This window comes from Fringilla coelebs (genome assembly GCF_963513975.1).
Source record: "Fringilla coelebs genome assembly, chromosome: 8".
Classification (NCBI taxonomy): domain Eukaryota; kingdom Metazoa; phylum Chordata; class Aves; order Passeriformes; family Fringillidae; genus Fringilla; species Fringilla coelebs.
Genome location: NC_140066.1, coordinates 1,991,658 through 2,013,622, shown reverse-complemented (window position 1 = coordinate 2,013,622; position 21,965 = coordinate 1,991,658). Strand labels below are relative to the sequence as shown.

Here is a 21,965-nt window from a genome sequence, read left to right as displayed (position 1 = left end):
GCAGCAGAATTAATGATTCAGTATCTCAGGAAATAGCCAAATTTACACACAGATGGTGCCTTATCAGCCAACAAAATTTCAAAGTTGTGACTTTTGAAGGAACTATTACCCTTAAGCATCTTCTTTCATAAATGGCAACTTGTTGCTTAGTTCTATTAGTTCTTAGTTCTAGTCTGATTGTAATCAGAAGTAAACTTGCATTAGTTCACCTGCTCAGTGTCTGTTCATTGGTTACCACCTAATCCTGGGCTGTAAGCTTTGAAAAGGCACTGTGAAGTGAGAAACTCGTGAACTTTTCAGTTTTAAGTAAGTATGGCTCCTCTTTCCTACCTACCAGGAAAGAATTCACAGCTGTGAATATACTGTCAGTTAGTTTGCAACAAAAAAGGAAATGTCAATTAGAACACGGAATGTTAATTAGAACATGGTAATGTTAATTTCCTTTGATGTGGAAAGTAAAATGTTATGTGGCAAAGAAGCTTATTTACATACAAAGTACACATAGCAGCGAAACGATTCCGCTTAAAATGAATTCCATTGAAAGGAAAAGATTTCAAGTGAGCTCTGAATCCAGGGAGAGGAAAACCTGCTGGGCTGGAAAGTGGATGAGGCAGTCTGCGGTGGGAGAAGGTGACTCGCACAGCCAGGGGCCCTTCTAGCCTCGGAGCTGCGGGAATGCCCCTGGATTGTGTGCAGCCCCAGGGAATGCACCTGGATCCCCTGCAGCCCCAGGGAATGCACCTGGATCCCGTGCAGCCCCAGGGAATGCCCCTGGATCCCCTGCAGCCCCAGGGAATGCACCTGGATCCAGTGCAGCCCCAGGGAATGCCCCTGGATCGTGTGCAGCCCCAGGGAATGCACCTGGATCCCCTGCAGCCCCAGGGAATGCACCTGGATCGTGTGCAGCCCCATGGAATGGCTCTCAGGCTCAAGGCTGCAGTTCAACAGCAAAGCAAGTGCTAGAAGATTTGGGTTTCTCATCACAAACTGTAGAAGAAACCCTTTATTCAGAGCTCACTTTTAGTCCCTGAAATGCCCCGTGGTGTCGCCCTTACCTGGGGAACTGGGGTTGGCACAGTGTGCACCTCAGCTGATGGAGCCTTGGAGGTTTCTTGGTGCTTGGTTGCAGTTCTGACAGCAGGAGATGCTGCATTCACAGAGGTGTTGGCTGGCTTTGGTTTGCTGTGGAATGTTAACCAAGAACAAGTTCTCTAAGTGGAGGCTGGAGCTGTGTGTGTCCCTAAGTCACATCTGTCTCAGTTACATGTCCTCACTGCTGGGACTGAATTCCTCTTGACCCAAGCTGATCTGTACTCCTAGGTAAAGCTGCATTTTGTGAGTGAATTTCAGCAAGAATTAATTGCTGAAAAATAAAAAAGAGACGTGCTTTCTGACCAACATATCATCAGTTTTTGCTAGTGTACAGATTGATACCTCTTCACTTTCTGGTTGTTTATATATGGAAATACAAGAGTTGACACTTTTTAATTTTATTGCTAGGTGAAATAATGCAGACAGTGAACAGCTGGTCTTTTTATTCACTTTGAGGTCCCCCCAGGAAAGCTAGCCTTCAAAACAGAGGATGCTTTACTCAGAGTGAAGGTACAACTGTTGTGATCACTGATTTCTCTTTTGAACTTTTTTTAGCACCTGTTCTCATATTAACTCTCTTACAGGTGTTCAGATTGGTGTGATGACAGCTGGAAGATGAGCAGAAATGAGGACATTACACCCAAACCTGGTCTTTCAGAATATGATCATTTGAAGACATCCTACTATGATGTCAGAGCAGCATTCTGAGAAAAAAAATTACCTCACAATTTGATGAGGTAAGTGATGTAGAGATGCCATCAAGTGATCAGGATCATGGTTAACCCTACATTGACACCTAATGAGATGAATGTGGAAAAAAAACCCTGCCTGTGACATTTGGACAAGGCTGAGCTGGAACAGAACACTTCACAATTCATCCCAAACTGATTAGCTGTACATCCTAAGTCTGAGACTTTCTTAACCTTAAGTTTTATAAACCCCCTAACATTTATCAAAGTCCATGAACCAATTCCATCTGGAGTGCTTTATGACCCTGAAGTTTAAATTGCATCCATCAGGATTTGCTGTCAGCCTGAGGTCTTCAGTCTAATACACTGCAAATGTCTTCTCTTTGCATTTTAAAAACTGGCATTTGTAATGAGTGTAATTCTCCTTAGTGATGGAAAAAACCAAGAGGGTGCATAAATCTATCTGATTAGGGCCTCTTTTATCAAGGACTGGTTGCTTTTGATGTTGAATCTGTGCATACAAAGGAGTTCAAAATAAAAGACTGATTCTTTTAGTTTTCAACCAGTCTGACTCCCTTTCTAGTTAATAGAAAGACTTTGATTCTGAAATATTTTTAACAGCATTGGATCAGGTTTTAAATCATCAAGGGATGGATTTCTTTTAGGAAAAATAAAGAAATGAATAAATAAATATTTCCCAGATTTTAGATTACATCTGACATATTTTCTTTTTATAATTAAGTAGTCTTTTATAATTTCATTTCATTTCAGTTCAGTTTAATTTCTTCATCTTAAATCTAAATAATCAATCTACCTATATTCTGCCAAAAACCTTGTATATTTTCATGTGAGAAACTGTACTACATTCTTTGTCCAAGTCAGACACTTATATCAGCATTTAAGCTGGATGTAGTAAAATGGCTTTTTAAAATAAATTAACTTTTTTAGTAAATTATTTTTAGAATTTCAGTATTTATGGTAATACCTTTCCTTTTATATTAATATGTAATACTAAAATTTCAATTCTTAATCCAAAGTTGAGGACACAAAAGCAAACAAATATTTGTTCCATACTATTTGTGAAGCAAACAAGTGCACAAACAAAATCCAACCCAACCAGTCCAAATTAATTCTAAACAGAATGCTGATGTCTTGGAAGCTGCAAACTGAAATGTCTGCACTTGTGGGTTTTTTAACTGTAAGAAAGATGGGAGGTGTAATTGATTTTAAACTTACTGATCCATTTCGTCCTTGATGATTTCACCTTCAGAGTCAGAAGAAGAGATGCCTGTGAAAAAATTTTAAAAAATCATTTAGCAGAGGGGTTTTGAGTTTCTTTCTGAATGATACAAACCTCCATTCAGCTTTCCTGTAGAGCACTCCATGGGTGTGTATTATAAAGCTGTGCCCAGACAAAAGGTCCCATGGCAGGAGGAGTGACCACGTTCTGCAAGGTGTGGGAGCAGCTGCAGCTGGAGTGAGGAGAGGAATATCCAAGAGGGAATGAATACCTGGCTGTTCCTTGGGCTCTTTTTCAAATGCCACTATGATTTAGTCCCCATTTGTTGGGAATTGAGTAGGAGCTTTCTTCTCTCAGACACCTGATGCTGTCAGATTAAAAGGAAAAAGAGACACCTGGAATTGTAGCTGTTGTTCTCCAGCTGCTGCCTCGTACCACGATGTGCAGGAGATACTCGCTCTGTTTACTGGCTGCTGAGACATTTTGCACTTCTGATTCTGCCCTCACTGGGTTGGAATTTTAATTTTCTCTGCAGTTCCTGACAGTGAGCATCTCCATCAGCCGTGGCTCCCATCCAGCACCCACTGAGCTGGGGAAAAGCAGACCTTGGTCCCTGCCTTGAGAGCTTGGAAATCCCTGCCAAGCACAGACATCTCCCATGGATGTCAGGGGCAGTGCAGATGCTGAAAAAGGATTTGTCCTCTCACTGTCGAGTTAGAGTTGTGGAAGGAGAATAACTGCAGAATGAAATTCATCTTTTGGGCACTGCTTTAATTTATGAATGGCCCCACTGTGCTCAGTGATGGTGCTCATAGTGTGCTTCTCTGAGAGAAAAAGAAAAAAATCCTATGTGCTTAAATTTATAGTCATGCTAGCACAGTAATGGATTCAATCTCAAATCTTACCCAAGAAAGTGAAAAAAAGAAATATAATAAATAGACCACTCTTAGGCCTACTAGGTACAGTAAAAAGCATAAGGAGAAAGAAAGGACACCTAAACCTGCAAATATATATTCTGTTTGATTTACAGCATCTACTGGGCAAGGAGAATATAAAATTGATGGCATATTTATTTTGGTTACAAGGTCCCAAGAAAGAGTTAGAAGGAAGCTGTCCTACATTCAATTTGCAATAATAACTGCAGGGAAAAGGGATTAATAAGACTTGGACACAAAGTTTCATTTCTTACACTTCTGTAGAGTTCCACAGACAAAAAATACAAGGTAGTTTCAGAATCTGAGTATTTTTAGACTTGGATCTTGGAGTGAGATATATAAAACCTCTGGGAAGTAACACAATAAAATGTAAGGGCTGGTCTCTTGTCTGAAGAGTGTTTCACAGGAAAATAATAATGACATTAGTAACAATGGAAAGTGTTGACTCCTGCTGTGTTTTTTTAATGACAAAACTATCCCAGTTAGCAAACAAGATACATAATTGTATCATAATCCTGTGACCAATTTCAACCATCAGTTTCTGCAACACCTGTAGGATTACCTTCTATGTAAATCTCTGCAGAGGTGGAGTCTGTTCCATAGATGTTGGAAGCAAAGCACGAGTAACGCCCTGTGTCCTCCTCAAAAGCCTCCACAATGATCAGGGAGTGTCGGTCACCTGTCTGGATAATTTGGATATCTGGTGAGTTTTCAAGCTCCTTCCCTTCACAGTACCACCTGCAAGGCAAAAAGAAATTGTTTTTCAATGCAGACAAGCTGATGATAATGTTTGAAGTCTTTCTGATGATAGAATTGGTAGGTTTAGCCTGAAGATTGTGACATAGTTCTGCAGGTAAGTATTGAATCAACAGTCATAGGAGTAAAATATGGACGATTTTCATAATATTCAATAAATAATAAAAGAGCTCTGAATTTGGAATACTGTCAATCCAGCTCTGAATTTCTCTTGAGGTACAATCAGATCTGTGTAGTGGCTTAATGTGCAGCAAAAATCACCCAACTCTACGTTAACAAATATCCCTCAAACTTCTGTTTCTGAAGTTCATGTTAATTCAGAACGTGACTGAAATTTGTCTTTGTTTTGTCATATATTTAACACAATCTGCTTTTTATAAAAGATGGCAGAAGTGTATCACAAGGCAAGAGGGTTGCTTTATTACAATAGAGGTACTTGCACACAGAAAGAGCCAGGAGACAGCTGCACCTGAAGTGCTTTTGTGCACCATGTTGCTGTGCTCCTCTTTAAAACACACTGCTACCTGTAATTAGAGATAACTAGCTAAAATTGAGAAGCCAAACTGAAGTGCATTCATCTTCATTGTAACTTTTCTCATGAAGATTGATAGATGGATAGATAGATAGATGGATAGATAGATAGATAGATAGATAGATAGATAGATGGATGGATAGATGGATAGATAGATAGATAGATAGATAGATAGATAGATAGATAGATGGATAGATAGATAGATAGATAGATAGATAGATAGATAGATAGATAGATATAGAAAATGCCACAAAAGTATTTCTATTTTATTACTGTAACTTCTTTCATTACATGTGATTAGCTACTGCATCTTCTGCATGTGAGGGTGAGAGCTGTCATACTGGCAATGTTTTTTATTCAATTGACTTAAAAAAAATTAGTAATAATTTCATCCATCTTTTATGGTAAGTTGGTAAAAGAATCTGTCAACGTTTGACTGGTACTACATAAAATAAGATTTTTGTGGAAAGGATAAGGATAGGTTTTTAAGTAAAAAATTGTAATAATTAATGCCTCCTGTCTCACACTATAAGGCACTTCAATACACTTCCATCTCAAATATTTTAGAAAAACATGAATAAATAAATTTTTTGACCCCTCAATTGCAGAACTTTTTAGCAAGCTTGTGGTACAAATTAAGCATGAAGTAAACCTCAAATTAATATATTGAAAAAAAAACCTCTAAGCAGTCCAGCAGAAACCCAGAATATAATAGAAATATAACACAGAATTGAGGAAGGAGCCTCAAGGGGTCTCTGAGGTATGGAGGAACACAGATCTAGCACTGAAATGAGTCTGAGCCATCCAACACAGCTCTCCCAGCACGCAGGGAATTCCTGCATTTCATTCCCACCAGAGCTGCCCCGAGCTGCCTTCTGTCCATGGACACTTCCTAGGACTGCACTTTACTCCAGGCAGCTTTCAGCAGCCTTTCAGGCTGTTTCCCAAACCCCAGTGGAGCTGGTAGAAGCTGCAGACAGTGTTCTGGCCACCAACCAAACCATGGAGCACCTCTGGAGGCTGCAGAGCCAGCTGTGCTCCCAGGGAAGGGAGCAGTAACAGCAGCACAAACCCGAGGGTGCCAGGTGAGCTGGCACATGGGGAAGGAGGAGGAAGAAGCCCCTGGGTGTTGTGGCTCAGATTACAGATCCACCTAACCCAGGGGGCTCTCCTGACAGCGGCCCGGAGTGACACTGAGGGAGGGGGCAAGAGCAAAATGAACTGTGCACGAGTGTGCATTCTGTATGTGTGTGTATTCTGTACATGTGTGTGTATTCTGTACGTGTGTATATTCTGTACGTGTGTGTATTCTGTACATGTGTGTGTGTATTCTGTATGTGTGTGTGTATTCTGTATGTGTGTGTGTATTCTGTACATGTGTGTGTATTCTGTATGTGTGTATATTCTGTACATGTGTGTGTGTATTCTGTATGTGTGTGTGTATTCTGTACATGTGTGTGTGTATTCTGTACATGTGTATATATTCTGTACGTGTGTGTATTCTGTACGTGTGTATATACTGTACATGTGTGTGTGTATATATTCTGTACATGTGTGTGTGTATTCTGTACATGTGTGTGTATTCTGTACAGGTGTGTATATTCTGTACATGTGTGTGTGTATTCTGTACAGGTGTGTGTATTCTGTATGTGTGTGTATATTCTGTACATGTGTGTGTGTATTCTGTATGTGTGTGTGTATTCTGTACATGTGTGTGTATTCTGTACATGTGTGTATATTCTGTACGTGTGTGTATTCTGTACATGTGTATATATTCTGTACATGTGTGTGTATTCTGTACATGTGTGTATATTCTGTACATGTGTGTGTATTCTGTACGTGTGTGTATATTCTGTACGTGTGTGTATTCTGTACGTGTGTGTATTCTGTACGTGTGTGTATATTCTGTACATGTGTGTATATTCTGTACGTGTGTGTATTCTGTACATGTGTATATATTCTGTACATGTGTGTGTATTCTGTACATGTGTGTATATTCTGTACATGTGTGTGTATTCTGTACATGTGTGTATATTCTGTACATGTGTGTGTATTCTGTACGTGTGTGTATATTCTGTACATGTGTGTGTATTCTGTACGTGTGTGTGTATTCTGTACATGTGTGTATATTCTGTACATATGTGTGTATTCTGTACGTGTGTGTGTATTCTGTACGTGTGTGTGTATTCTGTACGTGTATATATTCTGTACATGTGTGTGTATTCTATATGTGTGTACATGTGTGTATATTCTATACGTGTGTATATATTCTGTACGTGTGTGTGTATTCTGTACATGTGTATATATTCTGTACATGTGTGTGTATTCTGTACGTGTGTGTATATTCTGTACATGTGTGTGTATTCTCTATGTGTGTGTATATTCTGTACATGTGTGTATATTCTGTACATGTGTGTGTATTCTGTATGTGTGTGTATATTCTGTACATGTGTGTGTATTCTCTATGTGTGTGTATATTCTGTACATGTGTGTATATTCTGTACATGTGTGTGTATTCTGTACATGTGTGTATATTCTGTACATGTGTGTGTATTCTGTACGTGTGTGTATATTCTGTGCATATGTGTGTATTTTCTATGTGTGTGTATATTCTGTACATGTGTGTGTATTCTGTATGTGTGTGTATATTCTGTACATGTGTGTGTATTCTGTACCTGTGTGTATATTCTGTACATGTGTGTGTATTCTGTACGTGTGTGTATTCTGTACGTGTGTATATACTGTACATGTGTGTGTATTCTGTACATGTGTGCATAGTCTGTATGTGTGTGTGTATTCTGTACATGTGTGTGTATTCTGTATGTGTGTATATTCTGTACATGTGTGTGCATAGTCTGTATGTGTGTGTATATTCTGTACATGTGTGTGTATTCTGTACATGTGTGTGTATTCTGTACATGTGTGTATATTCTGTACATGTGTGTGTATTCTGTACATGTGTGTGTATTCTGTACATGTGTGTATATATTCTGTACATGTGTGTGTATAGTCTGTATGTGTGTGTGTATTCTGTACATGTGTGTGTATTCTGTATGTGTGTACATGTGTGTATATTCTATACGTGTGTGTATATTCTATACATGTGTGTATATTCTATAAGTGTGTGTCTATTCTATACGTGAGTCTATATTCTGTACATGTGTGTATATTCTACATGTGAGTGCATTTTTATACGTGTGTGTATATTCTGTACCTGTGTGTATATTCTACACCTGTGTGTATATTCTATACATGAGTGTATATTCTATATGTGAGTGTATATTCTGTACATGTGTGTATATTCTGTACCTGTGTGTATATTCTACACCTGTGTGTATATTCTATACATGAGTGTATATTCTATATGTGAGTGTATATTCTGTACATGTGTGTATATTCTGTACCTGTGTGTATATTCTTCACCTGTGTGTATATTCTACACCTGTGTGTATATTCTATACGTGAGTGTATATTCTGTACATGTGTGGATATTCTGTACGTGTGTGTATTCTGTACATGTGTGTGTAAATTCTGTACATGTGTGTGTATTCTATATGTGTGTACCTTCACTCATTGCCCTGGAGTGTGTAACCAGTCTCTTTAACTTCTTCCCCAAGGTGGGAAGCAGCACTTAAAAATAGTTCTAAAAATGTGAAATTACTGGTCTTAAAATCATAATTTATGAACCACCTCTCCCTTTAAGTGTTTCTGGATCACAGTACCATTATCATTATTTTCCAATAGATTAGACTAACATTTATTTTGAAAATGCTAATCTTTATTTATGTTATCTTTATTTTGAAACTCTTGGTTTACCTTTCCATTCAAAATACATTTCCTTTAAAAAGAATCCTTTTTCTACCTTCTGATCAACTTTTAGTGTTTCTACTCTGTCCTAGGTCTTTCAGATCCTCTAAAACAAAGCTCTTCAAACAGAAGGAACAGCTACATCTATTTTAAACTTTGCCCATAATGGCTTGCCCAAATCTGGAATTTTTATCACTAATACTTAGACCCAAAGAGGTTTTTTTTGACTGGTTCCCCAGAAGTGAGTATCACATTTTCCTTTCTGTTCAGTGCTGTCCTCACACAGTGCAGGTACAGAGAGCAGAGCTCTTAGTTGGCATCCAGAGCACAAAGCTCCCCTGCCTGGGGTAGATGAACAACTCTACCAAGAGCAAGCAGAGGAAATGTTTACACCCCAAGGGAGAACTATGGTAATGTGCATTACAGGGTGATTGAAAATATCCTGTAACAATTATTAGTGCCTTTTCAAGGTCCAGACTTGGGAATCACATAGGATTCCTGTGATACTGAAGAGAGAATTTTTAAAAATTCTGTTTGCATGATGGTTTATTCTCCTGTTGTTCTCAGGAGCTGCAGTTGGTGATCACTGAAAATGGTCACATTATCAGGAGAGAAAGTTCATGCAGTTGTGTGACTACAGGCACAAACTTGGTATATGAATGTACAAGTTGCCTTTTAGGTGTGTAATTCATGTAGGCAACTGTGTACTTTGGGACATGAGTCATGGCACTTACTCATGTCTTTTTATATTCCTACCCCATGCCTCTTCCTTATATTGTAGCCTTGTTTGAGTGTGTGAGACTTGGCAAATGTCAATGAGCATTCAGGAGAATACCCATGCTCTAGAATTTGGTTTCATTTCCAGCAGCATCTTTTCAGAACATTAAAATAACTTGCAGAGTACAGTGATACAGTGATATTATATTTTTGTGTCCATTTAAATGTTTCCTTACTGAAGTGGCACATTGGGCAAAACCCATTACAGAAAATGCTGTGATATAATTGCCATTAAGGTTGAACTCACAGTGTTACTGACCAGCTTTTCCAATTAACCTGTTGTGTTTGTGCAGAGTTAAGTCTGTATTATACTTTTGTGAGGCACAATATAATTTTCCTATAAGCAAATTTTAAAACACAAGCTAATTTTTACACTTCTTTTATTACTATACAAGTATTATAGACTCAAACAATGAAGCAGGACTGAGTTAATTGGGGTTTTTTTGCATTTTTTTTCCTTTGGTTAGTCCCAGATTTGCAGCATCAGTAATTTAAAACTTCAGGAATAAACTCCTGCTTCAAACCTATGTTTAGTTCTCCATGCAGTGTGTTCTGTAGTGACTCTTTTCAGCATAATGTTCAAATATTTTGAGAATAAGTTGGAAAAAGGAGCATGTTGTGTGAATGTTGTCTGGCTGTAATGCTTATAAATCAAAAACAATGGTCTCCTGTGAAGTTAGGCTTCATGGAAAACTTTGGTGTGGTGTATGTACTCATTCCTTGTTCACATTTGGTTTTGTACTTGCCATGAAAACGTGGTAGCAATGAAATGTCAGCTCCAGGCAGCTCTGCCCCTGAGGTATGTGCCGTGGCTGAAGCAGCAGTGCTCTGCCACTGACATTTCATTCCTGCCTTGGATTGCAGAGAGAGCTTCCTCATGCAAGGGAGGTTCACATTCAGCACAGGCACTGTCATCCCCTGTGCCAAATTCATCCTAGATCTTAATCCATTGACTCCACTGGAGCTGAATGTAAGAGAAGTTTGGCTAGAACAGAGAGATGCTTTCATTTGGCAGCCAGGAAGAAAAATCTTAATTAATCTTGCAGGGTTTCACACTTTTCTAAAACCTGGGATTAGTTGCAGGTCTGGTCTCCTCAAACAAAGCAGCATAAAATGCAGTTTTTAGGCTTTGTGTACCTATGTTAAAGAATGTTTTCATGGAAACCTTCTGACATACAGCCTGTTTTTAGAACATTAAATCCTCATGACACTTCCAGCATAGCTGTGTATGCCAAACCATGCAATGTGATTCATCAGTAAAATTAACCTGAGAGTGATGTGCCAAACAGTTTGGAAAAATGCAGACACCTCTGAACTTGAGGGAGAAAGGAGGGCTCTCCTCACAGAGGGGAGTAAATGTCACACCTACCATTACTCATAGAGCTGTAGAAGGGAGCATGAGAAGGAGGTCATCAAACACTTTGGAAATGCACCCTGCATTTCTCTCAAAGGCTTGTTTCTGACCCACAGTGCAGCCAGAGCAAAGCAATCAGCAGGAATTGCAGCAGTGCTCTCTAATTGCCAGCTGAGGTTTGAGCTAGCTGGAGGCACACATCCTGTGGTATCAGTCTTCAGCTGATGGCACTGAAAAATGAGTCACTTCTCACACAAATTTCTAGATAGGTTGGCCAAATGAGCTTCCTCTAAATTGTGGGCTTGTTCCATTAAGGCTGAGTTACCTTTAAAAACATTTGGGCAGGTCTTGCTGAATTCAGCCAAGAGGACTTAGCTTTCCGTGTCCTGGTGTTTCAGATCAGTTCCCCATTTCTTGCCCTGCTCCACCATCCAGTTTTCTTTCCCTCAGTGAGCCCTTGTGCTGGGATAGTTATGTACCACACCTGTAATGCTTTATCATTGCCATGGTTTGGGAATTTGATAAATAACCAAAATGGTATTTTGACCCTGATCCATCACAAATGTCATTTACATCTTTTACATCAATTTGGTTTAGTACTATCTTGCTTTCAAACGTGGTATCTGCCCTTCATATTTTCCAGTCCTTTCTATCCCTGCGATCAGCTTCTTTCTAAATATCCTGTCTCTAATTTCTCTCTTGTAATCCCCATTGCATCAGTCTAACCATCAGACTGCTCCTGGTGTTGACTGATTAACTGCATTGCAGAGCTTGCTGAGTCCTGTTCTTGTTTCACAGTGCTCTGGGTTCCCACAGTATGACTTCCACTTTGTAACTGTGTCTAATAGATGCATTTTAAGGCACTTGGGATCCCTTTCTGTGGTTAAGAAGTCCATTTCAAGTCAAAGGTCACTAAGCTTTCTTTCATCAGTTGCTACCTTGCCAGCTGGTCCTTTCCTGGGACTGCTGATTTTTTTATTTCTTTTACCTGTCTATTAGAATCCTTGTGTCCTTGCCCAGCTCCACAGACACTGAACTCACTCACCAAAAACCTTGGAAAACTCTTACCCTCCAAGCAAGACATTTGGCAATTCTGGGCACAGTTCTGCTCACAGCTATGGCCAACAAGATGCCTCCTTCACTCTTTCAGAAGCTCTGCACAGCAGATCAAAGAGAAGCCCTATTTTTAGGGGAAAAACACTGCACTCTTCTGGTCCCCATGATTAATGGTACACAACCCCAAAGTACATTCTGGTTTTCTTGTGCTGTAGCAGTGACTATCAAGGCCACCATACATGGAAGCATGTGAATATTTATCACCCAGTCAAGTGACAATTTTTGCACCCTCTCTTAGTGTTACTTCTGCACAGCAGTGGAGGTGAAAGAATCTTGGATGAGCATGACAAAGTTTTGTTAATAAATCATTATGATCAGGAAACTCTTCAAGGAGCTAACATTCCCAGCTTTCTCCTTAATATACCACATACATACACACACAAACACAAGGGAGAGAGTCCAGAGCTCCCCCCCACCTTGTGACTTCTCTTTTGGTTTTTTAGTTAAAATTGAGAAACTGAAAGCAGAGCCTGATCTTTTTCTTGAGCTGTAACTGCTGGGGACTAACTTCCCTAGGGGACTTCTTTCTCCCTGTCCCTAATTTCCTATATCTGATGGATGCTTATTCTACAGAGGTGTAGTAGCTCCTGTACTGAATGGCATTCACATAATTAGCTTATTTAATTAACCAAAATTAACAAAATCAAGTGTTGAAATAGAAATTTCAGCTAAAAAGCTTCAGTTTTGTCGGGGCACAAATAGACCCAAGTTGCAAAGGTATCCATCATCCATTTCTGTGGAATCAAGTGGTTCCTGAGTTGGGTGTGCAGGCATTCTGCTCAGCCCTGGATATCTGTAGGATGAGCCATCACTCCTGGGTTCTCCAATCTGCCCTTGTGAGCCTTCAGTGACTTCACAGTGTCAGCTTCTAATTCTGGTGGTTGTTAAACACCTCAACTTGGATGACATGAGCACCTTGTCACTTTTATGTGTGTCAACAGCACAAACATGACTGCTGGTATAAGGACAGTGTTGTGGCCTTCTGGAGAAACACCTGAACTGAACATGGTGTGTTGGAGCACAGTCTGGGAACAAGCAATTCAGTGTTCACCTGTTCTGAGTATGAAGAGAGCCAGACTGAGTTTGTGTACAGGTCCATAAGACAAGATGATTTCACTTGTTGTCTTTGCATTATAAGCTATGAATGATAAAAGGGGGAAGAATAATTTCTGACTTCCAGGGATCCTACTGACATTTTTATTATCAAAATGATTTATCAAGGCAAGTGCCTGGAGAAATAAGCAAAAGAAATGTTCAGAATCTTGCTTTATAAGCAGAGAGTGCTGCTAATATCTAGGGGATGATGATATTTCCTGTTTGTTTTCTGTTTAAAAACCCCTTAATTTCTGGCACTGTTTTCTCTTTTAGTCAGACACCTCTGAGTTTATGGGCTGAGCACAATGCAACATTTGTAATGGCTCCACCAAGGGAATGCCTCAAAACTGTTAATCAGAGCAGTGAGTTTGGACTGAAACATAGTAGAAATAATATTCTTCCCAAACAAGGTATTTCCCACTTGCACACACCTACCATTACAGAAATACAAAATGACAAGTGCAGAATATGTTTACCTGACTTCAGGTGCTGGGATTCCTACCACAATGCAGTCCAATTGCACTTTGGATCCTTCAGGAACTTCCCTGCTCTTCAGTTTTTGAGTAAAGCGTGGTGGCTGTCCAAGGGGCTCATCAGAATATACAGATGCAGATTCTGACTCTGTTTTCAGCTCTGCACTTGTTAATTGACCGATAGATTCCAGGTTTGCTGCCTGTTGATCATCTGTTTGCCCAAAAGTTTTCTCTACTTTGTTTTCCAAGTCTTGAGGTGTTGGAATGGAAAGCCTTTCTCTGTTTTCTGATGTGAGAGACAGGTTGGAGCTACCTTTTTGAGCAGACTTGTTCTTGGAATCAATTTTGCTCTTGTAGTTTTTGCACGTTCGGGGTCGTATTCTTTCGGAGTTGTGAGCTTTGAAAAGTGACGAGAGCTCCTCAATGAAATCTGCTGCCTTGTTTAGGAATTCCTTTTTGGATTCTGATTCAGAAGGGAGGTGGTGTTTCTTGAGATCTTGAGAGCTCCCTTTGGACCCCTTTGTATTTCTGACATGTTCCTGACAAAAGTTGGAGTGCAGGCCGTTGTCTGCTGTTTTCAGAGCTGTGGACTGGGCCATTTGTCTGTGTTTTCCCGCGTTGTTCAGCTGCTCTGGGGGGCGCTGTGAATGTGCCTGAAGCTCATCCTGTTTCATTTCCAGCGGGTTCTGATCAATAGCTTGTCTTGCCAGGTTTACACTTTCATCAAGCTCTTCTTGGCTCAAAAAGGCAGACAGATCTGGGAGGTCATCTTGGGCAGCTACCTCATCTGAATCACCAGAAGCGTTGCCATAGTGGAAATTATGAGAAACTGGCTCTGATCTGCTTCTTTCACTCTTCCCTTGGTGTTTAGTTTCTGCTAAATAACTCTCTCTCAGAAGCTGAGATATTGAAGTTGAGGTTTCTAAACTGTCGTCTTGCATGCTGCCAACAAAAAGCACAAACAGAACCATGCCTTATCAATAGCAATTATTTTGATTGGACACAATGACAGGCTTCTGAAAAGCAGAACACAACATTTTCAAAGTGCATCTGTGTGCTGAATACTTGGAAGTACTTGTAGTACTTGAAGCATAAGGATGGCCTTGTGTTAAAGGCCTGCTTCTGCACATCCTGCCAGACACTGCTGCCTTTACCCACCAAAGTTCATCTTTCATCACTTTCTACTGTCAGTGCCTCACAGAAAGTAACTGAGAGTGTGGTGTTTTCTACTCTGTTCAAGGCAAAACTTCAACTACAGAGCTATTAACTGAGTTTCAATGTCAAATTTTCATCATTGCTGACGTGTGTTTCTTAGCTAAGAAACAATCTCACCAGATTCGATTAAGTGTTGGATATTTCAGGGACTGAAAGTTGTTGAGAATAACAGGACTTTAAAGTGAAATAAATTTAGCTTGAAAAGCACTGAAGTACTAAGTAAATGAACCCTCAGAATCATAAGAGGGATGTGAGGAGGAAGGAAAAAGAACTAAAATATTCTATAATGACAACTTCTCATGCATTATAGGAAGCTATAATGGTGCTAAATGTTCCACAGCTTCTTAAATCCAGCATTATTTCTAATAAGCTATTTAAAGTAAGTGGAGAACTATGACATTATTTATTGAAAGTAAATAGAGAACTGTGTCATTATTTGATGCAAACATAATTTGTACTACAGGGCTTTCAGAATCATGTTCTTAGGTCATGAAAAACTGTACCACATGAGATGAGAGCATCAGGAAGGCCACACTTAACCTGCAAAGCTAAATATCCCTTTTTGAGCAAGGGTAACTGTGTGGGGTTCTCCCTTTTGTTTACATGAGAGCCATGATGAGTGCAGAGGGATTCAGACCCCCTGATCACACCCTCTTCTCCTGGTGCCCTAAAGAGGAAGACAAATGAGTGCTCTTTACCCCTCTCAGAGAGCTGATTCCTCACAGCTACTGAAACAAGTGCATGAGTGTTCCCTGGGTCTGTCTCAGACTGTGCAGTGCTCATTATCTCCCTCCTGCTTAATTCATGGTGTGGTAAATCATGCTGCAGGGGTTTCAGGTGTTCCTACCCCCAGCTGTCTGCTTTGTCACCCTGCAGAAGGTTCATCAAGAGAAGAGAGCATCCATGCCCCAGCATTGGCCATCTCCATTCACAGCCTTGTGTGACAGCTGAAGTTAGCAGGGAAGGAAAAGTTAAAAAGGCATTTCTGCTGTGAAAGGCTTTGAGCTTTTCCAGTGGGACAGTTGTCCCTGGAAAAAGGATGCTTCAGAACAAATGAAGTGGTAATGTCTCATACTGCTGCAGTATTTCTTCCTGGAATGTGAGTGCCAGCCCTTATTCCTTATTTACAAAAAGGAAGGTTTCAATTTAAACTGTTCCTATTCTTCTTCAATGAATGAGCATACAGCTGTCATAATCTGGTGGGCATTTTGAGACCTTAATCCCTCTGCTTGAGGCAGGTTTCTTTGTACTGAAATCCTCTTCCTTATGTAAGTATTGGGCATTTTCTATTTATCGATTTTGCTTTATTTTCGTAATATTAAACAAAGAAAATCACTAAGACTACAGAGGCACCCAATCAAATTATTGCTAAGTTTGTGCTTGTACAATGAACAAGAAATAAAATGCCACATAAATTACAGGCTTTTAAACACACCATGGAGTCCCTGCACTGGGCCAGCTCTGTGGTACCCATTGAACACTTGGCATTTCATTATCTGGTGCAGTGTTTCAGTGGAGCTGTGGCACATAGAGAACATTGATTTGGGAAGCCCACATGAGATAATATCATGAGCTGTTTCATGGCTGGACAGAGTTTATAATTTAACCTCTTAAGAGTACAAAGAGTTCTCCATGAGTCTTAAAGTTCCTGCTCAGTGGAAACTGCTTTTGCTTGCTCAGCTTTCACTTCTTGGGCAGCTGTGCCACCTTAGTGCAGCTGAACGTGTTTCAGGGGCTCTCTTTGCTTGTTTATGTGCTGATCACAGACTGTGTGCTGTAAAGGTCACTGCTAAAGCTACAGTTTCAGCTCCCAAGGTTTAAATACATTCTAACATAGGGAGTTCACAGCCTGCAGGACAGACCTGTGCCATGAATGAACTGCAGCCCAGAACCTCTCCAAGTGTGGCTCTGGCTGAATTAGGGCATCCAGCTCTTTGGAGCTTTACAGGACCCAGTGGGAGGCTGTGTTTGACACGGCTGGAGAAGTGTGCATTTTACAAGGTGGCAAAATTTAGCTTGCTGCATTTCTTGGCCACTCTTTCTGCAGCATTTCAGAATGCCACATCTTCATCTCAGTGTCTGTAAAGGTCACCAGAGCTGAAAAAAGATGATGCAGATCTTTAGAGGACGCTGGATGCTCTAAGTAGGGAAGGAATAGTGTGATCAAAACCTGAAGTCAAATGAACTTGGAGATGGTTTTTTCTAAAGAGTATCTGAAAATTGTCTGACTGAGAGTATTCAGGGTTTCATTTGCCTCTGTTGCACAGACATCAGTGCTATTTCATAGTGCTGTGTCTGTTTCAACAGAGGTTGTTAATCACAGTGTGGCTTTTCTGCAGAAAACCATAGTAAAGCAACTGTGTGCTCAGTATGGTTATTTGAGACCTCATTCTGGGTATATTTGACACTTTGTTCTTGCATGTCTTCTGTTCATCTTTTAATGAATCAAAAGCATTGAAACATGAAAGAAATAATTTCTGCTAATTTGCTTAAGGAGTATTACTGCAACATAAGGAGCTACTCTCAAAGATGTGTTTAGGGAAAATAATTTTGTAGTTCTAGCTTGAAAAAACTCAGTGAGGATGCCACTGTCTGATAGCAAAGGGAGGAAAACAAACAGTTCCCCAGCAAAGGACCTGCAACAACTTCCTTCCTTCTGCCCATTGGAGCAGAAGAGGTAGAAGGGAGCAGAGTTCTCCTTCTAGAGTTGGGAAGCAAGATATTAGTGAGAATGAATCTGATGCCAAATTCATAATGCTTAGAGGGCCATCACTTTTCTTTAGAGTCAGAATTTTATATCTAACTCTTCTCTATTTTCAGCTTGTGTAGAAGATGACTTTTTATTCTATTTTTAGTAATGAAGTCGTCGGGTTCTAGTCAAATGTAGCACTTTGAGGCAGTGCTTGTCTACTGAAGTTTTAAAATATTTGGAATTATTTTATATTTTTAATGTCATGGAAAATGTTAAGTTTCAGCAAGCGTTGCTGTGAGGCGACTGGGCAATCCCATTATGGTGATTAATTCTGCTTTGCTTATGCCTTGAGAGATGTCCACCTTGTTGTGGTTTTGTTTTTTCAAAGAACTGTGCTAACTGTATTGTAATTGCAGATGTCTCTGCTGAGCAGATTAGTGCAGATAACTGTGTTGAGCAGGCAGGAAGAAGGACAAACCAGCCAAACCACAGTAGGCAGCAATCTGTGGTGGCAGTGAGAGCACCAATGATTTTGCTGACTGGAAAAGTGCCATAATGAACCTGTGTCAAGGGCAGGAATTGCATTGCTGGTTCCAAGTAATGTCTCTAAAGTGCTCTTGTTTAGGGGGAAATGGGGTGACTGCCCCCAGCAGCCTGCAGTTCCCTGCTCTTGACTGGCTCATTAGCTCCAGCACCAAACCACAGCACAAGAGCATCTTTGGCTTTCCTGGCACACCAACTGCAGTGACCTTGGGCTCCTGCTATCCTGAAAGGCACCAGGGGATGCCATGAACAAAACTGATTCCATGAATTTCTTCACTCTGCTAATTCAGTTTCCATTAGGCAACTAATTGAACAAGCTTTGAGTTTCCAGGAGCCTCTGCTTATGGCAATGTTCTCTTATTAGCCAAGGGATCTTTAGGATTAAATATTCACAAAGGTAGAATAAGTTTCCACAGTTTGTTTTGGCAGTGGCTTGACCTGAAAATCCTCACATGGAAGGGAGGAAATGTGTACCACAGGGCTCTTGCATGGTGTGACACCAACCACTCATTTTTTCTTGTTTGAGTTTTCTTAGACTCATTCCTGAGTCACCACTGAAAGAATCTGGGTTTTTCCTACAGAAATAGCACTAGTGAAATCTCAGCAAGCCTAAGGGAATCCCAGATATATCTGATACATCTCCATTTTTTTGGTGAGAACAGCTTCTGACGCTTGATGCCCTAAAGATAATTTTTCAAACTCTCCTTATGTAGATCAGAATAAACAGGTTATTAATCAGCAGATTTAACACAAAAAGCATTGGAACATCTTCTTTGGCTTTCAAAAGTTAAAAGGAGAAATTTTGTGTGAGACAGCAGAGCAGCAAGCACACAAACTGCTGCTTCTGCTTCTGCTCTGCAGAGAGGCCCCTTTGTGCCCTTGACACAGCAGCACTCAGTGTGGAAAATTTAGCAAATATTAGAGGCTCTATCTACTTCAGGATTAATTTAATTGCACATAAATTGCATTTCCCCATAGAGAGCTCAACGTTTATGGGGGTGTTGCAGCTGTGTGATTGCAGCTGTGAAAAACAAGGTAAGAGCTGGCTCAAGTGCTGTGCCTTGCAGACGTTGGAGGATCACAGGCACATTCTCTGTGCTTGCAGGAATTCTCACTTAGCAGTTGCCATTGTCACCCTTTCTGGTAGTGCCTGTTGACAAGCTGTGGCTGCTGCAAGACAGGCTGAGGCTGCAGACACAGGAAAGGTTGGGCTGGGGGAGAGGACTGAGGTTGTGTGTTTGGGGGTGTGCGTGTGAGATATTTTCAAAAGGTGTTTAGAAAGCTGTGTGCAAGAGAGAGCTTTGCTTTTCTGTTTTAGACACTTCAGGGGCTTTGATTTCCATTCCATTTAGTTATTTAGATAACTAAAGTCCCACTTTCAAGAATGTAATTAAATATGGAGAATGGAGAATCTCCAGGCTCAGGAGTGTAACAACTTCTCATGGAAACAAAATCCCTCAGAAATGGGATGGGATAAATGCTCTCTCCAAGTTATTCTGCAGCAGACACTGCAGGAGCCCTGTGTGCACTTGGAGGCATGCCCTGGCCCATGACCTCACTGTTACAGTATTAGACACCCTAAGCAGGAGGAAATGCTCAACTCTGCTTCAAGGGAAAAGCACATTGAGAGCTCTCTAACTTTTTCAACATTTCCTTTGTACTCTCATATAATGACAAGACCTTGAATTTTTCTCTCTGATCACAGAAGATCTTCCTTATTTCACAATTAATATAGTCCCTTAGTAGTTCTCAAAATGAGAACTGAGACCCTTTATCCCATGTCCCAAGCTCCTTTTTCCTTCTCAGGGGATCTCCTTGAACTGCAAGGCAAACAATATCTTGAAGAAACAACATCTCATTGAAACGAGAGCTGATTTTCAGCTGATTTTTAAATTAAAAGTTCAGAAGGAAGACAGGTGATGGTTGTCTTTGAGGCCTGCCTGGGATGGTTCTCCATCCTCCTCTTCCAATGCCCTGTGCAGCCAGGCCAAGTTCTGAGAGAACTTCAAGTGCTCTCAATGTAGGACAAGTTTTTATTGATTCAAGTAATGTGTATATTCCTCTTTCCTTCAAGGATTGCCCATATGAGAATGTTTATAGGAAAGGCCAAAAGAGTTGCAGCAAAGATCCACAATTTGATGCTGAATGTACATATGGAAGGCCTCATGGAAAATATGACTAGCAGGTAACAATATTCATTTTTCCTGGTTCAAACACACACACACACCACTCTGCTAGACTGCAAATTCATTTTCATGGATTGTGAGCCAAATGACCCAAAGTGAGCCATGTCCTGCTGGCAGAGTGTGGGAGCAGTGCAGAAATCCACACGTGCACGTGGCTGAGGATTTCAGCTTGGGACTGAAACTCCAGCTTAGCTCTCAGTGTTACTGGTGGAAAAGGGAACTTGAGTGTTAAATTAGACACAAGAGAAGTCTGGATTGTGTTTTTCTTCTCAGGTTCTTCAGTTGTGCCTTTCTTTTCTCACAGTCTCACTGTATTTCTTTCTGTCCACTGTTCTTTTTTATGTTTTTTCAACAGTCTTCCCTTAGAACATTGTAACATAAAAGCCTTCATATTTTAATCATATTTTCAAACTGCAATGTTTAAATGAGGTTTATATTCTACAGGAATGATTTGCCCATTCCTGTTTATGAAAATGAGCACTAATCCAGTTAAGTTTTAAGCAGAAAACTGATTTTTTTTTTCTTTCCCCCCTCACCCTGTGGTTTAGGTTACAATTGAGGTTGCATTGCCCAGTTACCTTTATGGTACTGTGTACATTTTTGACAAATTATCTTAATGTTGTGTTTATGTGCAAATATGCCTAGACTACTGATTGTTATCAGCTGTGGATAGAAAAAGATTCCTTCAGTACCACAGCAAGACCTGCTGTAAAATCTCTAAAGAATGCACAGGAATAAAACCCAGCAAAGATCACACAGTTCCCCTTTGTGCTTGCTACTCTCCCATGTACAAGAGCTATCTCCTGAATTGACTATAAATATTCTCTGATATGTAAATATTATTTTGCTCAGCTACAGAAACTACCACACTATTGCTGTTTAATTTAGTTAGCTGTTTCTGTTTGACAGTAAAAAAAACAAGACAGACAAAACCAAAGAAATATCCTGACCGTAGGAACCTTCAGGAGGTGTAGGAGAGGGAGAAGAGCAGAGCTGAAGTTTATAAAATTGTTCCATTAGCACCTGCTGATTTTGTTTTCACTCTTAAACTCTAGAGCATCTTCACAAATGTAAACCTTACGACTGAAACAAGACTGCTGATGAAGTAGTCAGTGTCTTTAGCATGATTTCTATAATGTTCAGTTTACATATGCTCAGGAGCTACTCTGTTCTCTCGTCAATTGTTGATGTATTATTTGGTAACTTAACATGGGCTTCTGATTACTGCTTAATGTTGCAATATATTGGGCCAAACATTTGCTACTGACAGTCAAATACTTTTCTGAGAGAGAGAGAAAGAGAGCAAAGGAGATAGTGAGCTCAAGGGTGAGAGCTATGCCCTTCTAGCAGGACTGTTTCTGCAGCTGTTGTGTACATTAATCCAGAGAGCAGATCTCCCTGCACTAAATATAGCCACGGGGGTCATTTTACATGACAGAATAAATAATTAAATAAATAGAAAG

At 40.2% G+C, this 21,965-nt stretch overlaps 2 protein-coding genes across 6 annotated transcripts in view; one reads left to right on the top strand and one right to left on the bottom strand.

Annotated features, from left to right (window-relative positions):
• Positions 1–1,812, top strand: part of PBLD (phenazine biosynthesis like protein domain containing) — a 67,466-nt gene extending 65,654 nt beyond the window's left edge. Inside the window, exon 9 of the mRNA XM_084210289.1 lies at positions 1,677–1,812. Coding sequence (XP_084066415.1) covers positions 1,677–1,711 — 35 coding nt within the window. The 3' untranslated portion in view covers positions 1,712–1,812. The remainder of the gene's footprint in view (positions 1–1,676) is intronic.
• The window catches only part of MYPN (myopalladin), a 69,373-nt gene that overhangs the window by 32,510 nt on the left and 14,898 nt on the right, over positions 1–21,965 (bottom strand). For all 5 annotated transcript variants that reach the window (XM_084210283.1, XM_084210282.1, XM_084210281.1 and 2 more), the window contains 4 exons: positions 13,870–14,808; positions 4,519–4,694; positions 3,018–3,069; positions 1,056–1,182 (listed from right to left, as the gene is read on the bottom strand). In XM_084210283.1, the coding sequence (XP_084066409.1) occupies positions 1,056–1,182; positions 3,018–3,069; positions 4,519–4,694; positions 13,870–14,807 (1,293 nt within the window). In that variant the 5' untranslated portion in view covers position 14,808. The remainder of the gene's footprint in view (positions 1–1,055; positions 1,183–3,017; positions 3,070–4,518; positions 4,695–13,869; positions 14,809–21,965) is intronic.